The sequence below is a fragment of the Garra rufa genome, chromosome 10 (assembly GCF_049309525.1).
Source record: "Garra rufa chromosome 10, GarRuf1.0, whole genome shotgun sequence".
NCBI classification, from domain to species: Eukaryota; Metazoa; Chordata; class Actinopteri; order Cypriniformes; family Cyprinidae; genus Garra; species Garra rufa.
In genome coordinates this window covers 1,452,779-1,473,021 of record NC_133370.1, presented here as the reverse complement: position 1 = coordinate 1,473,021, position 20,243 = coordinate 1,452,779, and the positions used below count along the sequence as shown (strand labels likewise).

The window sequence follows — 20,243 nt, the reverse complement described above, 5'->3', positions numbered from 1 at the left end:
AATCTTACTAAAAACATTACACTGACCATCTAATTTTGGTGAGTTATAACAAATATTACAAAGCAATGTTGTGGTAATTTGGATTTGTTTTTCACTTTTCACTTACAGACAAGCGAAACAAGGGCCTTTCCTGTCTCTGCAGAAGACGACTGTCTGAAGTTTCGGATACGTTGAAAGAGGTGCTCCTTCAATACAAGACTGTTTTAGGCCCTCAGGGCTCTGCTATAGATCTGGAAGATAAACAGGAGAATGAAAGTGATTTCAGCAGTCCAGACACCAGTGAAAATGAAGAGGAGGAGTGCAGGTAATGAATATGTGAAAAGTGTCATTTGAATATCCTTAATTTATGTAACCTGTCAAATTGAGTAAAGATAGCATTAATACTACATTTGTTTAATGTTAAATGTCTACTCCTGTCTGTTTGTGTCTGTGTCTCTCAGTGAGGAGCTACCGGGCAGGTGTCTGTAATCGCTTGATTGCGGCCAGGGCAGTGTAAAAAGAACTTCATGGGTGCCATTCTGGATTCCTTCTCTCCTGTATCACATTGTTTTGCTTTTTGTTTGCCTTTTTGCCATATGACTTATTACATCACACTTTCATTTCATACCATATCATTTATACTGATTATTGCTTATTTCTCAGGTTTCATCTCACATATGTACTGTAATAAATCACTATTTTATGTATCTTTATCCACGTGTGGTCTCCCATTTCATGTTGCCTGGGCAAAAAGGAGCCTGGTCAGGGTTACACTGTTGTTCCATTTTTCTGGACTTGTAAGGTTTATACATGAGCTAAGTAAAATCACAACTACACATTCACTGATTCTATAGTGCCTCCTAGAAATTTTTTTTTAAATCTTATGCTCCACCTCCTGACAACACACAAGCAGCGGGAGGTCTAAAATTTGACTAACAATTTATCATTCCCTGTATCAATATGTGCCACATGCTAACATTTCATGAAATAATGGGTGTAACACTTACCTAGGCCTCTCTGGCCAATATGGGTGTTTGAATTGAAGTATATCTGGTGCATCAAGCTTGCCACCAATATGTCAAAAAGATATTTTGTGGATTAAATGCACATAAAACACACATCAAATGTATATGCTAATACAGAGCAGCACTACAGGCATTAAATAATACTAATAAAACATTTAATTTGTATAGTGCTTTTTAAGACCATAGAGCAGTGCTTCCAACCCTGCTCCTGAAGGACCCCCAACACTGCACATTTTCTTTGTCTCCCTAATCAAACACCTCATTTAACGCCTCAGCTCATTAACCCATGTGGTAATGAGCTGATGAGTTGAATCAGGTGTGTTTGATTAGGGAGACAAATAATACGTGGAGTGTTGGGGGTCCTTCAGGAGCAGGGTTGGGAAACACTGCAATACAGAGTACAGGTCCATCTCAATTAATTAGAATGTTGTGAAAAAGTTCATTTTTTCCTTGTAAGTTATTTAAAAAAGTGAAACTTTCAGATATTTTAGATCCATTGTATGTAAAGTAAAACATTTCAAAGTTGTTTTTTTTTGGGGGGGGGGGGGGTAATTTTGATGATTAGAGCTTACAGCTCATGAAAGTCAAAAATCAGTATCTCAAAATATTAGAATATTTACATTTGAGTTTCAACAAATGACCATCCCTACAGTATAAATTCACTGTATCTCTTGTTCTTTGAAACCACAATAATGGAGACAATAATGGAGAGGACTGCTGACTTGGCAATGATACAAACATTGACACCCTCCACAAAGAGTAAATCACAGAGGGTCATTACTGAAGGGGTGGATGTTTACAGAGTACTGTATCAAAGCATATTAAATGCAAAGAATTTGGGTAGGAAAAGGTGCACAAGCAACAGGGATGACTGATTCAAACACTTGTGAGAGCTTCACAAGGAGTGGACTGAAGCTTGAGTCAGTGCATCAAGAGTCACCACGCTCAGACGTCTTCAGGAAAAGGGCTACCAAGCCACTTCTGAACCAGAGACAACATCAGAAGCATCTTACCTGGGCTAAAGACAAAAAGGACTGGACTGCTGCTCAGTGGTCCAAAGTCCTCTTTTCAGATGAAAGTAAATTTTGAATTTCATTTGGAAATCAAGGTCCCAGAGTCTGGAGTGGAGAGGCACAGAGTCCATGTTTCTTGAAGTCCAGTGTTAAGTTTCCACAGTCAGTGATGATTTGGTATGTCATCTGCTAGTGTTGGTCCACTGTGTTTTCTGGAGTCCACAGTCAACTCAGCCATCTACCACTTCATGCTTCCTTCTGCTTTGTGGAGATGCAGATTTCATTTTCCAGCAGGATTTGGCACCTGCCCACACTGCCAAAGGTACCAAAAGCTGGTTCAATAACCATGGTGTTACTGTGCTTGATTGGCCAGCAAATTTGCCTGACCTGAACCCCATAGAAAATCTATGGATATTGTCAAGAGGAAGATGAGAGAGCAGTGCCACAGACTGATCACCTCCATGTCACACCGAATTGAGGCAGTAATTAAAGTAAAATGAGCTTCTACCAAGTATTGAGTGCATATAGAGTAAATTAATATACTTTCTATAAGGCCAATAATTTAATAAAAAAAAAAAAACATTTTATTGGTCTTATTTTTTTTATTGGGTATTCTAATTTGTTGAGATAGTGAATTGGTGGGTTTTTGTTAAATGCATTGAAGTTTCACAATTTGAGTTGAATTACTGAAATAATTAAACTTTAAAATAAATAAATTAAACACAACATTCTAATTTTTTGAGATGCACCTGTACTGTTGCAGTAGTCCAGTCTGGAGGTGATGAGGGCATGGATGAGATTGATGCATTGGACAGCAGGGTTGGGGTCAATGCAGGAATGAACTCAACAATTCCAATTCAAAGAAGGAAATGGAATTGGAATTGAACAACAATTACAGGAAACAGAGTTGGAATTGAATTGGAATTACAGGAAGTGGAATTCAATTCAGGGAAATTCCACTGAATTCCATTTAGTGCTGTTTAGTGCAGTAAGCATTTATTTGTGATTACATTTAGAGACATACATTTGAACTTTATTTATGATGCTTTACAAATACCAAGTAATGTATGAAACAGAGTTGATCAAATGCAAGGAAATAAAAATGAGAACTGTACTTTATGAATTAATAATTGAATGACAGTGGTGATAAGTTTCTGGATGCACTATACATTCAATGTATGATTACCACATAGTGTATGTCTCAACTCACAAACAAATGAGTCATGTTCATTCATGTATTTCTTTCACTTTTTATTGCATCAAATTATCATAATTTGCTGAAATTTGGCATGTGAAATGGTCATGCTTAACATACTAAACATACAGTACTTTGTGTTTCTTTTATATGTTTGTTGTTTATGTGATTTACAATATTTAATGTACTTTAAACTATTAAGCAAATCAAGTCACATTTTTTTTATTTAGCAACTCAAGTGGAATTTATTTGATTTCAATTCTGTTTCCTGACATTCCAATTAAATTCCAATTCCATTTCCTGTCAGCTGACAGCTGCATGCAATTCCAATTCCAATTCCATTCCAGGAAGGGAATTTGAATTTACCATTCATTCTCAATTCAATCATGAATGGCCCCAACCCTGTTGGACAGTTAGTTCATCAATATAGAATATGGGGCTATCTATGCAGTATGATGCACCGAAGCTGGAAGATGGAACATGTCTTAATTCACATGAATTGACATGCATAGGCATTTAGCATATGGGTTACAGTTTACATAGCCCCATATTGTACATTGAGGAACCAACTTTACAGGTGGTACATTTTGGCCTATTTACCAATGAGGTACAGCTGATTCAACCACCAAAACCACACATTTTTCCAGAACCCTATAGCCTGTAAATGTTCTGTCAATGGTTGGAGAATTATTTAGGAACTGTTCTGTCCCGAAAAGTACTGCCCACATGCTGTCCTATGATGCGAGGATGTCTGGGCCCTTGACTTGCCAAAGCAGGTCAGCTATGAAACTGGATATATTTTAGCAAAACATATACATCAGAATTTATTTTGCCAAAATTGCACATATCTTTATGTTTTATGCTCATGAAATTGTACTGTATCTCTGCATATGATATGACTGGTGTGTGTGTGTGGCAATAAAATTACCTGTTATTTAACCAGATAGAAGAAAGCATCTGATGAAATGTTACTGCCCCTGGACCCCAGGTTATCTCAGTAGAGCCCACCAAAGGTATAAAAAATGACACATTCAAAAGGGCTTGAATCCTTGAATGTGTTATGCTAATCACTTAAGATATGGTTTATAATGATTATAATGATTATATCTGTTATTGGTCCATCTCATTTACAAACATGTTATATGAACCACAGCATACAATGACAAACAATATAAACAGTGTAATTAAACAAAATATATAAAAAATGTGTATTTCTGACCCCTGTTGCTAGGCAACACACCCTGTACAGCTTGGCTAAAGAACAATGAATGGGCTACATGAAACTACAGAAATGTATAATTTACTATGCATTAAATTACAATGCATTAGAATCATGATATTGTTATCACCCAATTACGCAATAAATCATTGTTAGAAGGAAATATTTTTTATTGTTATTTATGCAATGGATTATCAATACATGGATATTCAGTCAGAGGAAGAGTGTCCACTCCACGCACATTGGGGGCACACCCGGAGTAGTGGGCATACTCTATTTGACTGTAAACATCAACACCCATCAAATCAACTCACGATTACCACAAACTGCACAATTACCTTTAACAATAAAACACTGTTAACAAAGTGTAAAAACTATTCCATGTTTATTAATGTAATGCATACTAATTTCATTTACAGACATTGTTTGCTTATTTTAATTATTTTGTACTTTGTTGAATGTTGTTGTCTATATGAAAGTGACAAAAGACAATTATTGTCTTCTCTATGCATATATGTATGAAAGTAACAAAAATCTCTCAATATTTAGCAAAAACTTTATTTAATATACATTTAATGGAAACTACAGGGATGCAAGCAGATGAAAGGTGGAAAAACAGGAGTGTGTGTGGGGGTGGGGATTGTGTTTAGGCTTAAGAGGCTGTTTGATTGGACAGCCAAAAAGCGGCATGAGGTAAAAGCAGCAGCACCACCACCATTGTCCACTGGAACATTCTTGGGTCTTCTTTTTGGGTCCTTCTACAGTCTCACCACCACAATATAATAGGAGAGCCTAAAAATCAAATTGGAAAAACAGATTTATGCCCAAAATGCTGGTCATTATTGGGAAATAAGTCCCTTTAGGATAAAGCAAGACCTGTTCGCCTTGTAGGGAGTTATTTTCAATATAATGACTGGCGTTCTGCACATTATCCCTTACTTATTAAATTACTAGTCATTCACAGACATATCGTGTGGCTGTGAAATGAAAGTGAAACATGTACTTACCAAGGATCAACGACCAAACAGTGGAGTGGGACTACTACAGGGAAGTGTGGCACGACAAAGACCGGCTTCTTCAGCTTGTTTCTGGTGGGGGGGGGGGGACAAATATGTAATGCTCAGCTGACATTTTCCAGTGTGTGTACAGAAGTTGGTAAAGTAAAAAATTGAGGATGTCCAAAACAGTACAACACTTACTTATCTACCTTACCAGGGACCACTGATGAACTGCAACCAAATAATGGAGTGGGACCACATCAGCAGCAGTGACTGGTAAAACATCAGTAAAGGGGAAAGATGTAAGGTAATTTAAACCACCAAGAATAACAAGTTTCAGCCAACCAATCCTAAATCAACAAATATTGTAAATAATCACACTACATTACCTTCTGTTGTATGAATGTTGGAAACTGCCATGCATATTACATATAGAAACGTGTTTGTGATGACCATTATGGATATTGCACATTCATTTTAAATTATTAACACTGTCATTCGTGAGGGATTTTTTTAAAATTTACAATAAATTTCATCTGACTTACAGCATGTACAGAGTCCTGCTTTGTGCACACATTTTGCTCGGTTGAATGATTTACTAACCTCTTGATAAACCACATATCAAAAGAAGAACATGTTTCTGTATGGAGTTACGCATTTCTTGAATTATCCAGTTCTGAAATGGCAGGAAATGTTGAACATCTACCATCTTTAACACAGGGCTTGTAAACAACACTTTACTTTGTATAAAAATATCACAAAATTGCTATAAAAAACTTTATTGAATATGCAATGTACAATAAAAAAAATAAAACAACATATATTACTAAATTAATTAACTTAAACAAATGACTCTTTGGGCTCCCAAGTAGGAGTCCACTGTTTCCCACTGAAAACAAAAAGGAGACAATTAAGTTACATGTGATATTTCAATTATTCTATTGGGAATGTTAACTTCAAACACATTTGCACATTCTTCAAAACAGGTCTAGGTAAACGCAATTGACTTCAAAACGTGTGTGAGATTGAGAGTAAAATAGAGAGTCAGAGCAATCTTATTTCTGTATTTGTCATATAGTAGAAAACATACCATGCTGCACAAGGCTCCCAGTCAATCAGCAATTCTGTTTGACCCTATGGCAGGAACAACAATACATGCTTGCCTTACATATTTTTTGCATCAGGCTTTGGTAACAGCCACCATGTTTTTTGTTTCATGTTTTACTATTATATTTGAATTATTTTAGTCAAGAGACTGTAGTATATACTGTATACAATATTTACATTGTTTGATTATTTGCCAGCTTTACTTCTGTGATTGACAGGTATTTTAACTTAACATCTTGACATTAGTTTGACGTAAATAGAACAAATAAAGAGTAGTATGTGTTCTGTTATGCATGTCTTACCTTTCTCACTCTTTCTTTCAGAGCACTCCTAATTGGAAAAACACCTAGGCCAGTGTGGTAGGAGCAATCTGAAGGCATCAAAACTCAGATTACGAACACAACATCATAAACATATTCAGGTCAAGCATTCACATCAAAGTGATCAAACATCAAGTCTAAATGCAAATGTATTTATTTGACAAAAGTCATTTAAACTTACTTTTTTGTTTTTTTTTATCCATTTCTGCCTCTGTGGGATAAAAAAAAAAACAGACATATATTCACTCAAAAAAGGCAAACAATTCAAAAACGGTCTTGCTCACCATACCATTTATTACAAATATCAATATCATTAAAAAAAAATTGACAAATGCAAAACATGCCTGACTTCCCCTTTCTCTTCCTTGTTGACCCTGTGGTTTTAAAGAAGTCAGATGTCAAACTAAGTATGGAGTGGAAAACAATTAAGGACTATCTAGGTATGTCTTTTTATACATTCATTAAAACAGGCACACATTCACACATGTTGTGTTTACACACACACACACACACACACACACACACACACACACACACACACACACACACACACACACACACACGCACACACCCTCATGTGTAACCTATGTCATACCACAAAAATGAACATGAACACCCAATCAGAACTAAATCAATCAGTTGAGAAGTTGCCCAGCAAAATTGCTGAAAAATTTGTTGGATACAGTACATACCATACTCTTTCTTATGTGTGCAATAACCTCCATTGTAACAACTGACATCATTAGCTAAGCTAATGATTTCAGTTGGAGACAACTAGCCTTTAGCTTACATGCTAATCGGCCCCTCCAACTTCAATTGAATTAGGCTAATAGGGGGATATGTCGAACTGGGATGTTGCATACAAATACAAAAAAAGTATATGTCCCTCCCTAATCTAACTCTCTGGTAGACAGCAAGTGAGCGAATTAAACAAAACACAGCGGAATGTTGCTTTAAGAGCTTTAAAAGTTCGCTGTAAGAGTTACCTTTTTTAGGTAGATGTATTTCACCTTCACCCACCACAGTGGGGCCTTCCAGCCCCGCCTCCTCCACGAGGCCATCACTCTCTACAGCTGGGCCTTCCAGCCCCGGCTTCTCCATGAGGCCTTCAGTCTCCACACCTGGGCCTTCCAGCTCCGCCTCCTCCACGAGGCCTTCAGTCTCCGCACCTAGGCCTTCCAGCCCCGGCTCCTCCATGAGGCCTTCAGTCTCCACACCTGGGCCTTCCAGCCCCGGCTCCTCCATGAGGCCTTCAGTCTCCACACCTGGGCCTTCCAGCTCCGCCTCCTCCACGAGGCCTTCAGTCCCCGCACCTTGGCCTTCCAGCTCCGCCTCCTCCACGAGGCCTCCCAGCTCCGCCTCCTGCACAAGATTTTCTGACCCCACCTCCCCTGAGGTGCCCTGCTCGTCACAGGGGGTGAGGGTCAAGGTGAGGACAGTGTCCTCACTTGCCTTCCAACCTGTTCAAATTTGATTAGAAAAAAATGGTAGGAATGAGGCTGAACTATAATGTATTATAATATTCAAACAGGTAGATTATTTGACATTGCCGCACATAAGAATTTTAAGACTATATTTCTTAGCTTGTATGCATTTACATATTTCTGAAACACAGGCAAAACATTGACTATAGGCTATTTTTCATACGGGATGCAAGTTTATATGATTTTGTTTAAGGTGTGAATAGCTAAAGGCGAAACAATGGGGAAAACAGGGAAACTTACAACAACATACATCAAATATCGAACTGGCATCTTAAGAAACCCAAACTATGTTTTACCAAATTTTCAGACTACACTTGGTAACCTATATTAACAAGGCTATGTATTGAACATGGCTGGAATTATAATCTTAAAACACCAGAGTATTGTTTATTTATTTAATTTTCGACTTAGTTTCTACGCAACAAAAAGTAGTTCTACCTTCAGTGGACAGTGTCTTGTTTGCCACAATTATCTCGTCCATGTAACCAACATTCCACAACGTTGAAATGTAATAAGGCTGTCATTTGTTGTATAAACTATAAATATTTGATAAGTGCTGAAAAAATAGGGAAGTATTGACAATCAACTGTACAAGTAGACGACTGAAAAAAATATATACTTTACATCTCACCTGCACAAACCAACTCATAAAAGGCAGTTATTTTGCTGAGGTGTTGTGTGGCCAGTGGGTCCAGTTCGCATCTTGGGGTGAGGGAAGTTATTTTTGTTTTTTTGCCATTGCCTTCCTTCTGAAGGAGGAGGAGTGGCTTGTAGCCCATTGCATGTAGCTTCTCAAGCTGCAAAGACATTTATTTTTAAAGGATAAATGCACTTATAACCAGCAAAAGCAAAATTACTGAGTCATCATCAAAACTGAATTTTCTATTTTGTCAAATTTACTCTGTATGAAAAATTATCTCTGGCTTGAATTTGATGTTAGAATTATTAACAGGTCAGGACTTAATGTTACATGTTAAAAGTCAAAATCTGGTTGCCACTTGTATGAATTTGGTAGCCCTGTAGATGTATAGATTTTTTCCATCCATATTTCATATTTACCACCCCAAATGAATAGGTTTACACTGAAAATCAATGCATTTCAATACACTGCAAATACATAACGGGATTAGTTCTACGAGACGGAAGATGGTACATCTAGGATACAGGATTTAGTAAAATACACAATATAGCTGTGTTGTTTACTTTGGTAAACCCATTCATACTGTATGTTTTTTTTACAAGGTTAAGTGCTCATGAAATAAATGAATTTTTGGTTGTCTTTTGAATGTTGTCAGGGATTCTGCATTCCGGATGATGGTAGGAAGATCGTTCCACCAGCATGGAACCGTGAATGAGAATGTTCTGGAGAGTGAATTTTTGGCAATGGGTATTTAGTTCATTAATATGCCTTTCAAGTTAACAGTCAGTGACTCTGACTCTGCTGGCCTGTTCCCAAAAGCCATAACCAATTTGAACTCAGGAACAGGAACTGACTCCACACTTCCCCTCCAATCCCCAGACTTTCTTCTGCCCACCTACTGTGCAATATTTAATACGTTTGATAACACTGCTATTCTGTGCAACTTCATTACTGTTCAATATTTAATACTTAATATGTAATACTTAATACTTCTGATATAATCAAAATCAGTTTAGAAACCAAATTTATTTTTTTATTTTAATTTATATAGCTTCTCAGAACTGTGCACCTTACACCCCCTCCCCCCTCTTTTGCAATACTTATTTTATTCCTTGTTGTTACATTTCTCTTATGTACATGTTGACAGTGGAAAAGGAGTTGCTTCAGTCTCGTTGTACATGTGTATAATAACAATAAAAGGCATTCTATTCTATTCTATTCTGAAGAATCTGTGTTTAAAGTTAAACTCCACTTTTAACAGTAGTACCTAAATTCCTTATTATTATTGCATGAATGCCATGACTACATTAAATTCATCACATACTACTGAAAGGTGGAATCACATGCTCAATTTAAGTCAGTTTTTCAATAAAGATTTACCTTGCCCGCAACTTGGACAGTTTTTAATTTTGGACCACCATGTGTTTAACACGCCTGCACTAGGCTTTAACTGTGTGAAAGAGAACCTTCAAGTTGCATTTGGTATTTAAACTCTGTTTAGAGGTCGAGGTAGAGGTAAACCCTATATTTCAGAAATCTGGTTTAAATCCCTCTTTAAAATAAATACAAATAAAAGCATTTGAAAAATATATTATGATCTTCTGTCAAAAATGTCACTCAATCAGGACTGGTAAATGTGGCGACCCTATTAAAAAAGGTAGTGTTAATTGTACACACCAAAATTATGGCTTCATCACGCATGGCTGCCTCATTGTGGTTTTTTTTAAGATTGCCAAGCCACTCCCCCTTCTTCATATCAAGGGCCTGCAGTCTCTTCAACAAACGTGCCTTCTTGGGCTGCTCTGCCCCACAGGCCTTACAGACCTTAGTGGCACAGGGCATGACCTGAGGGCAGTTGGGGCATTTCTTCTTATTAGAAACCATGTTGTCTGAGAAAAAAAGAAAGAAAAAAGAGAAAGTTATTTATGTATAATATAGGCTACCCATTGAAACATTCTGAATTAATATCACACTATAGGACTTAAAATCACACTATGTAAGGGATGCTATGTGCTTTCTTAATTTCAATGGTCAAATTGTCTTAACCAGTCATTCTTCTGAGTTTTGAACTTTGTTCGTGATGACATTGTGATAAGGGTAAACATTTCTCTGATTTTTAACTGCTATTTACACAGTAATACACTGTGTGTGTGTTGCCCATATGAGAGACCGAAAATAGTCCTATTGATAAAAGAAAAATGTGACATTTTAATGTCTACTGAACGCCTTATGAATATCACATTATTAAATTACACGAAAATCGAAAAGGAAGAGTTGAGAATTTTTTTGTGAACTAGTTACACTAACATGTGACATGCAGTTAGCACTTATAGCGTTTTATATCAGACAAATGGAAACACCAAAACAATGTCACAAGAAGTTAAAATAGAGCATAAGGCAGTCATGACAATACTCCAGCAACATACTTGACTAATACACTTTTGCATACATATTTCATCGAATTATATAGTCTACTTGTTCATGAGGTTGCCAATAATTTTATCTTACCTTACTCAACGACTCCAAAGGACGTAACGTTAAGTAGCTAATTGGCGGTAGCGCCGTCACCCGGATATTGTTGTGCAAAAAAAAAAAAAAAAAAAAAGGTGAAAAATTAAATTAAACTATTTTTTTTTCTCCAACAGGAGAACAGAAGAAACTTACTGGAACTTAAAAAAAAATCGGAGCTTAACTTACTGTAACAAAACTGAGCAACATACTGTACTGCTGGTGACAAAAACACAGATTAAATGTCTTTTTTTTCTGTAAGATGCGCAGTGTTTCGTTTTTTAAACTGTTTTATTCTTATTTTTTTATTGAATTTTTAAAATGACAGAATTCAATATCAAGTCCTTGACACATTACTTTTACACATTTTCAAATTTAGTAACAATATAGTTTAAATAAAAAGAACCAAAAAAGAAAAGAAAAAAGAAACTTAAAATAAAGGGCATCACAAACGTATGTTAAATTCATTTAGCAAAGATAGGCCTACAGATCTTTGGGCTTTTCAAATTTTTTTTTTTCTTTTTTTTTCTTTAGACTCTAAATATATTGTAAAGGCTGCTTAATGCGATAGCCTATAGTGTCGTTAATGACCCGCTTATCGCTGATGGCTTACTGCAACATTTCACCGGTAATAAGACCCAAATAATATTATTAAAATAAAGAAATGAATGGATACAATGATAACAAATGCCCATAGATGTAGCGTTATAGTTTTAAAAATATAAATAAACAGCAAAGCAATCCTGCTTCGGAATAATAACCGAAAAAGACCGAAATAATAATAAATAATAATTAATATACAACGCCGCCACTCCCACCACGCGCAGTGCTGAGGGGTACCAAAACTAGCCTAATGAAAAATCAATAATCATAGTCAATAATTATAATTCCGATATTATTTCATTATATATTATTAGGCACCTTTCAGCAAAGAGTATTTAATTGCTCTGGAGTGGTCGGTTGGTTTGCGCCAAGTTTGACTTTGACAGTAGGAGGTATATAAAAGACTAAGCTCTCTTTATGTTTAAAATCATAAAGAAATTATGGTTAGGGCACCGAAATGGCTAGCAGCAGCACTGCACATATATAATCCATGATAAGATCTCGTGAAAAAATGTTGATTAAAAAGCTTCTCTGCTGCAGCCCGACTGGCAGAAAGAATCGTGCAGTTTCACGAAATATGCATCCAATTGAAATGCATTAGTTTCAAAAAACGTGCTGGACTTACGAAAATAGCGAAATAAACGTGCCCCTGCCACGAAAAAATAGATTAAATTACGTGACTATATCACGAACTGCCGTGAGACTGGGTTGTTAGTTTACAGATATTGTTAGTAATATTACTAAGTTTTGAATTTAATTTGAAATAACAGAAAACTAATGTAAAAAAAGTTAGAGTTATTTTCTGTAAAATTAGGGTTTTTTTAACAGTGCAGTTGCCAAAGTGAGATATGAGCTAAAATGACCAGATCCTGCCATGAGCTATATAGGAGACATATCTTGTATGTACATATAGGGCTTATATGTGGATATAAAGAAGCAATACAGGAGACCTACTGTACATGGCCTGCATATGCACATAATATGCACCTCAATTTTGCCTATATGTGGCATATATATGCATATATGCAGCATATATTATCATATATGTGCATATATACTGCATATAGGTTTCATATATGCGCATATATCCTCATAAAGGTTCTTTCCATGTGGGTAGTGATGCCGTAGAAGAACCATCTCTTTCTTACCATTTTATAATCTGAAGAACCTTATTTTCCACAAAGAACCTTTTGTGAAACAGAAAGGTTCTTCAGATGTTAAAGGTCCTTTATGGAACCATTTAGACAAAAAAGGTTCTTCTGGCAACGTGAAGCACCTTTATCATCTCATTTTTAAGACTTAAAACAAACTTAAAGTATACTTATTTTGGTAAGGGATTGTTAAGTTTTCTAAAGAAAAACACTGATAAATTACAGACCTTTGCAAAGTACTTTTAAAGCAGAGTAAATATACTTAACTACGGTTAACAATATGCGCTCTTTATCAAGCCTTTTCAAAACCAACCAATCCTGAATTGTTACTAAATACGGGAATAATGTGCTAATGTTTAATAATGTAACCGTCTAATAGTAATAATAGTAATAAAACGATTCTTAAATGAGTAAATAATGTTTATTTACCTTCGTTGGACATGTTTCCCAGTGCGTGTTTGCAGTGTTCCTCGTCGTTGAATTGTTGATGATGGGCAGGACTTACAGAAACGAAACTGATGACAAATTCAGCTGTTAATCTCTATTATTAAACCTCCGTTGAGCGCAGAATGTCTATTGACTGTACACAATTGAAAATAAAGCAATTTATTTATATTTAATATTAAAAAAAAAAATGCTCACAGGTGTTAAGGTAATTGTATGTTTTGTTTTCTATCCACTAGAGGGACAGAGTGATCCTTTTTTATTATTATTGCAGAATAGAAGAACAGGGAAGTTACAGACTGATAAATTCCTACATGGAACAATCATAAGATAAAAATCTAAAAATAATATTCTGGATTTGCTTACATCAAATTATGGTGTAATCCATACAAGAAAAAGAAAAGTGTAAAAATAAGTTCCATCCTTTTAGAAAAATTGTCATAATGCAAAAAAAAAATGTGGCTCTTTTTTTGTTATTTATAAGTCTGAGAGAAAAAAACAAACAGAATCAAGATCAGCTAGAAAAAATGGAAAAGACAGAAGAGATTTAAGCCATTTTTGCTTATGAATGAAAAATGTTGTATTCAGTGTAAGAAAGTTAACATATTTAACAGATAATTGTTTTGGATTTTATAATAAAAAGTAATATCTTTGAGGTCAAAAGTATGGGTCACATTTGTAAGGCTAAAAATGTTTGAGCTTAAGTCAACCCATGATGGTAACACCACAATCAAAAAACAAATGGGCATCTGTTTCCTCAACAAAGCCACAAAACGAGCTAAATTTTATGAAGAATTTTATAATGAATCACCTTAACCTTACTAGATATAGCCAGGCCTTTCTCCAATTAATATTTGTTTTAAAGGAACCCCAGTAGAATTTCCCTCTTGGGGTAATCTTTCTTTTTGTCTGAAATATTTTGCCAATATGTCTGTTATTGCATTTCCAATCTAAAATATTGATACCACCCAAACATAAAGCCTTATAAACACGGTTGCCTTTACTAAATTTAAGGTGATTTCTTATTAACTGGGCTAAGCCTACTGGGATCGCTCTAATCAAGGGACAGAGTGATCCTGTTTCAGAAATGATCTGAGTCTGACGTCACAGATTATTTGCATACGCGATTACTGATTATTTACATATGGCGTAAATATGTGCAGGCCTCCGTTAGTTATTTGATTACAGCTTCACTTTATTTTATATACGGCTGCAATAAAAGCTAACACTAAAAACTAAAGTCACAAAATCATCATTATTATGAAATAGTAGGAAAAAAGTCCTGAGAAATGTCTGTTCAATAGAAAAGAGGGCAATTATGGACAAGAATCAATGTGATGTCGTGGAAATGATTTGTAATTTTTGGTTGCAATCAATTTGTTTTAGCTACATTTCAATAAACAATAAATGCATACTAACTAACATGTTTTAATTAATTGATAAATGCAGCTTATATGAATTGATTGCAACCACTTATCTTAACATTTTTTTAGTAAATTCAATAAATCTTTTTTTTTTTTTTCAGTGTAATGAGAGTTTGAGGAAACTTGAAATGCATTGATGAAAAACAGGGCTGCACTGTCCAAAAAGCATAAAACCGGTTAATATATCAGAATGCAGGAAAATTCAAGAAAAATGTTGGTACAACAAGAGTGTTTTTTATCGCATTTTGTTGCAGACAACTATGAAACACAAAGCTTGAAGTGCAATTTCAAAGTTCAGGTTTATAAAATAAATTTTTTAGGGAGGAAAGTGTTGATGAAAGTCAGTAATTTATAGAGAATTTAAATTTTTGAATTTAAAGAGCCCATGCGTAAAATGAGTTGATATTTTGCAGAGCTGATTTTGTCAAGGTAAAAGGGTGTTTTTTTACACTACTATTGAGAATTTTTAATCAAAGTATATTAGAGACTTTTCATTAAAGGGATGGTTCGGAGTAGAATTGACTTCATTGCTATGCACTCCGAAGCCCATCTAAATACCCCATCCAAAGTTTTTTTTACCTTAGTCGAACATTTATGGAGATATTAGAGTTTTCCGAATTGCTTGTTACAGGAGTGATTGGTACATGTGATGTATCTGGTAAATTGCACCACTAAACGTGCAAGTAATCTTACCAAACTTGTACAGTAGTGTAAATAGGTTATGTACTCACAAAACGCTGCATTGGAACATTTGTAAGTCCACCATGAGTGTTTTAAAAACACGTTTTACCCGAGAACTACTAGTCTCAGAAACTACAAGTCGACGTCACTTCCCTGGTTTGAAAAAAGCACGTAAAAGTCCTCCTACTACATCTGTGTGCATGTCAACTTGTAGGAGGACTTTTACGTGCTTTTTTCAAACCAGGGAAGTGACGTCGACGTGTCGCCATTTGTAGTTTTTGAGACTAGTAGGGATCGGCTAAAACGTGTTTTTAAAACACTCATGGTGGACTTACAAATGTTCTGATGCAGCGTTTTGTGAGTACAAAACCTATTTACACTACTGTACAAGTTTGGTAAGGTTACTTGCACGTTTAGTGGTGCAATTTACGAGATACATCACATGTACCATTCACTCCTGTAACAAGCAATTCGAAAAACTCTAATATCTCCATAAATGTTCGACTAAGGTAAAAAAAAACTTCGGATGGGGTATTTAGATGGGCTTCGGAGTGCATAGCAATGAACCATCCCTTTAAGACCCTAAAGAAGCATTTGAACTTGTGGAAAATAGGCATCCGATGACCTCTTTAATAATGAGCGGATCACTGTATGGAGCAATGGGTCAGCACCGCGGCTTTGGCGACTCCAGCGGCCACCCAAATGAACCCCCCTCCTTCCACAGCTAAGAATTTGGACAAAATCCCCGCCGCCAACCCGGTTTCCATCGCTGGAGCCGCAGGTATCAGAAACGCTAAGAGAGCGGGTGCAAACGTCGCCCCAATCCCCAACATAAACATAGAGAGCATAGTCACAATTTTAATATATTCTGGAGACAGTAGACTCTTCGGTTCTCCTTCGCTCAGTTTCCTCTGCTCCTCTTCTTCCATCCAGATGTCCAGATCGTTGCGTTCTCTCTCTTCTCGTTCCTTTCTCTCCCTCTCCTCCTCCATCCGTCTTTCCTCCAGTCGTCCCATGTTCTCCAGCTCCATCTGTAGAGACGTCGTGAAGCGTTTCAGCCTTTCCGGAATGGGTTCCTCGTTCTTATCTTCCTTCATTATATCTGCTTGAATCTGATCAATCCTGCGTTGTATGCGCTTCCTTCTCCGTTCAGTTTCCTGCCTCTCTTCGTTCATGTCAGAGAGAAACGCACGCCAACGAACGTCAGAAACTTTCCTCACCTCTTCCTTTATTTTCCTCGTTCTTTCAGCTGTTTCAGCTTGGATTCTTTTTTCTACTATCATCTGGGCTTTTTGCATTGCCTCCGTAACTTCGTTAGCGAAAGGACGGTTCTCATTTAAGTTCAGCAGCTCGTTTACTTTCTGCAGGAGTCGACGCACCTGATCTCGGTTTGTAGGGTTTGTGTTGTCAAAGGCCACAAAACGCCTTTCAAATTTCTCCACCAGGTCTTGAACTTTTTGATTTTGTTGCGAAATGAACCTCTCAATGGATTCTCCTCTGAGTCTGTCGGCGTGTGAGAAGATCAGGATGGTGTGATGTCTGATGTCCTCGTTAAACATCTCCAGAATCGTTTGTACGGTGCGTTGCTGCTCCTCCGTAAACCGCTCTATGGGTACAACTAATAGAAATGCATGAGGACCAGGAGAACACAAGGCCAGGCAGTGTATAGCTTCTTGCTTGAGTAGTTCTTCTGTTAAGTCGGTGTCAAAAACGCCAGGTGTGTCTACAAGAACGAGCTTTCGTCCTTCCACCGTTCCGCATGCTCTCTTGCACTCCTTAGTGACTGAACCCATGCTCAGTTCAGCATCAAAATAATTTTCTCCCAGGATGGTGTTTCCCGTTGCGCTTTTCCCCGCACCGGTTTTTCCCAGCAGAACCAGTCTCAGCTCATTCGGAGCTGGATATATTGCTAAAGGATCGCTGTCAGATAAACATGGTGACCTTATGCTGAAAGGACTTTGAGGTTGAGAGGGTGAACAAACATTGTGGGTAGGTCTGGTTCCCTCAATTGAGTTCCTGTTGGACCACTGTCTGCGGTGACTTTGCATGTGCGGCATCTTTGCTTCTGAGGAAAAAGTGTTTGTTGTGAGAAAAAAAATGACACTGTTGATCATTTACTACAGTTATTTTCCACAATTGTTGATTTTAGCTTTCTCTGTCTTTCCAGAACACACCACTAAAGACGCATATTCCTGGGATTCTGTAATATTTCAGTTCGCCAGAGTTTCTAAAGTGGTGGTTCACTAAAATTAATAGTTCAAAGCTTTTCACAATACTTTGAGATTTCATTTACCTTTATTTAACCAGGAAACAAACTCTTTTCCAGGAGTGTCCTGACCAAGGTAGGTAACCAATTTTACATGTAACAACAAGATTACAACAGTACAAAGACTGCAAATAACACATTAAAAACAATCACACACAATTTGATTTCTCTCTAAATTGCATAATAAAGACTTAAAATAGTTATATGACACTAGGTTTCATATAGGTTTCATATAACAATTTTAATTTGATTTCTGTCTAAATTTCATAATAAAGACTTAAAATAGTTATAGGACACCAGGTTTCATATAGGTTTCATATAACAATTTTAATTTGATTTCTCTCTAAATTACATAATAAAGACTTAAAATAGTTATATGACACTAGGTTTTGTAACTTTATTTCCCTTTGGAGAAGATCCAGTCTGAAGTGGCGGCATATGTAAAAACACTTTTACCAAGTTCAAGATGATAACTGATGCATGTTCATTATAATTCATAAAAAAATTATTGCAGCATTTTTATATTTTTTAGCTAAACTAATGTCTTCTATCTCTTAAACCAAGCATTTTGTCATGTCCCTGAGGTTTGTACTTAGAAAATTATTAACAAAATGTGCCAGTGTCTGTGATTTTTGGCAATAGTGTAAGCATTTATTTGTGCTCCTTTCTTGGAAAGAATATTTTTCTAAAAAACTGCTAGATATTTTATTAAAAATTCAACCCCGTCACCCTAACCATTTTACGCCCGTAATAATTTAGACTCTGTTCCTATGTGACATTATTTACCAGAAATCACATCATTCAGGGCTCTTTAATAGTGCTGCAGAAAATGGTTAGTAGCATCATACTATATATTCATATTTTTAGGCATATCATGGAGGATACTGTCAAGCTTAACAACTCAACCCCATCACATAAGATGGAAAATTATTATTTAACATTTTATTTTAATCCATAAGTATATACAATACTTACATACTTGTATTATTCCTAACTACATAAGCAGCAGTGGCCATTTCGAGTGAACAATGTGTTACAGACTTGAACCCCGTCACACCTGGTCACATTAATATTTTTGGAAAAATATAAGGAAAGACAATTAAGAATGAAAGTATTTCTTGCTGATTACTATCTGACATGTTAAAGACTAAAACAATACAATTCTGGTTTTAGTTAAACTTCTTCATTTAAAATATTTTTTGACAAAAAAAAAAAAAAAAGTTACATTTGTTATCATTAAAGTGTTACCAGAGATGAGCAGAAGGTGGATTTTAGTTTTCTAACAAGTTCTGTGTAAAATCCTTTTTAAACTCAAAGCTTTAAACTTTCAAATCTCCTTTTGTCTGTTACATTGTTTAGAAAAACGTGTCTCAATCTGAAGAAAAATACCTTATAACTAAATAAATGATACTTCAATGATTAAATACACATAATAGACATATTACAGTACCTTGGTTGGACATGTCGTGTAGTTTGGTATCAAACAGCTCTCTGTGTTTGTGTTTCGTTTGTAATGATGTTTGACTGTTATTCCGAGAGGTGGGACTTCGACAGAAACGAAACTGGACACAAGCCAAAACGATGATGCAGCAGATGAGACTGGTGCTTACTGGGTGTATGCAATGAGAAATAAATGCATTTATATTTATTTTACAGACATACAATATGTAAGATATGCACACAAAAGTTTATTTATTACTTTAATTACCTGTCTGTTTCTTTCGAGTCCACTTTGCATCCACTAGAGGGACACAGTGAGCCCTTTTCAGAAATGAACTGGCATCAGAAAAAATTCCATTCAATGCTGATTCATTACATATGGTAGCATGTGCAAAAACGCGTAGGCCTTTTATATGATTTTATTCTTTATCGTTTACAGCTTTACTGTAATTTAATGGCTGCAATAAAACTAGCCATTTAAAGACAAAACATATGAAGTAAAATCTTTATTGAATGATGATTGGTGAAAACGGCACAGTTTTCCAAAAATGATAAAACAGGTAATTATGTCAGGAAAACGTAGTAGCCTATCAAACCAAGAAAATAATAATTTTATTGCAGATCATAAAAACAACAATGAAACACAAAGCTTGAAGTGCAACTTCAAAGATTAGCTAAACAGAATTACCGTTTCTGGGGAAAGTGCTGGTGAGAGCCAATAAAACTGTAATTTAGATCTTAAAAAC

General features: G+C 36.0%; 3 protein-coding genes and 2 long non-coding RNA genes across 7 annotated transcripts in view; 1 reads left to right on the top strand and 4 right to left on the bottom strand.

The window, feature by feature from the left end:
* The window catches only part of LOC141343795 (uncharacterized), a 28,203-nt gene extending 12,443 nt beyond the window's left edge, over window positions 1-15,760 (bottom strand). Inside the window, exon 1 of the mRNA XM_073848441.1 lies at window positions 13,672-15,760. Within this exon, the coding sequence (XP_073704542.1) occupies window positions 13,672-13,684 (13 nt within the window). The 5' untranslated portion in view covers window positions 13,685-15,760. The remainder of the gene's footprint in view (window positions 1-13,671) is intronic.
* On the top strand, window positions 119-692 carry LOC141343699 (uncharacterized). Its single transcript, XR_012356794.1, has 2 exons — window positions 119-304; window positions 441-692. It is a non-coding gene; the product is annotated as an uncharacterized lncRNA (long non-coding RNA).
* On the bottom strand, window positions 4,596-6,272 carry LOC141345014 (uncharacterized). Its single transcript, XR_012356894.1, has 3 exons — window positions 5,631-6,272; window positions 5,439-5,519; window positions 4,596-5,223 (listed from the first exon to the last, which is right to left on the bottom strand). It is a non-coding gene; the product is annotated as an uncharacterized lncRNA (long non-coding RNA).
* Window positions 6,313-11,501, bottom strand: LOC141344922 (uncharacterized). Of its 3 annotated transcripts, XM_073849813.1 has the most exons (6): window positions 10,658-11,501; window positions 8,972-9,137; window positions 7,843-8,316; window positions 7,038-7,067; window positions 6,839-6,906; window positions 6,313-6,563 (listed from the first exon to the last, which is right to left on the bottom strand). In XM_073849813.1, exons 1-6 carry the CDS (start codon window positions 10,862-10,864, stop codon window positions 6,474-6,476), a joined length of 1,035 nt encoding a protein of 344 aa, XP_073705914.1. In that variant the 5' UTR covers window positions 10,865-11,501; the 3' UTR covers window positions 6,313-6,473. The 3 variants fall into 3 exon arrangements, with proteins under 3 accessions (XP_073705914.1, XP_073705915.1, XP_073705913.1); XM_073849814.1 differs by lacking the exons at window positions 6,313-6,563; window positions 6,839-6,906; window positions 7,038-7,067 and adding an exon at window positions 7,083-7,230; XM_073849812.1 differs by lacking the exons at window positions 6,313-6,563; window positions 6,839-6,906; window positions 7,038-7,067 and having other exon boundaries at window positions 7,274-8,316.
* Window positions 15,761-16,212: 452 nt separating the features above from the next.
* Window positions 16,213-17,847, bottom strand: LOC141344842 (uncharacterized). Its single transcript, XM_073849739.1, has one exon. It carries the CDS (start codon window positions 17,837-17,839, stop codon window positions 16,436-16,438), a length of 1,404 nt encoding a protein of 467 aa, XP_073705840.1. The 5' UTR covers window positions 17,840-17,847; the 3' UTR covers window positions 16,213-16,435.
* Between the last annotated feature and the right edge of the window lie 2,396 nt (window positions 17,848-20,243).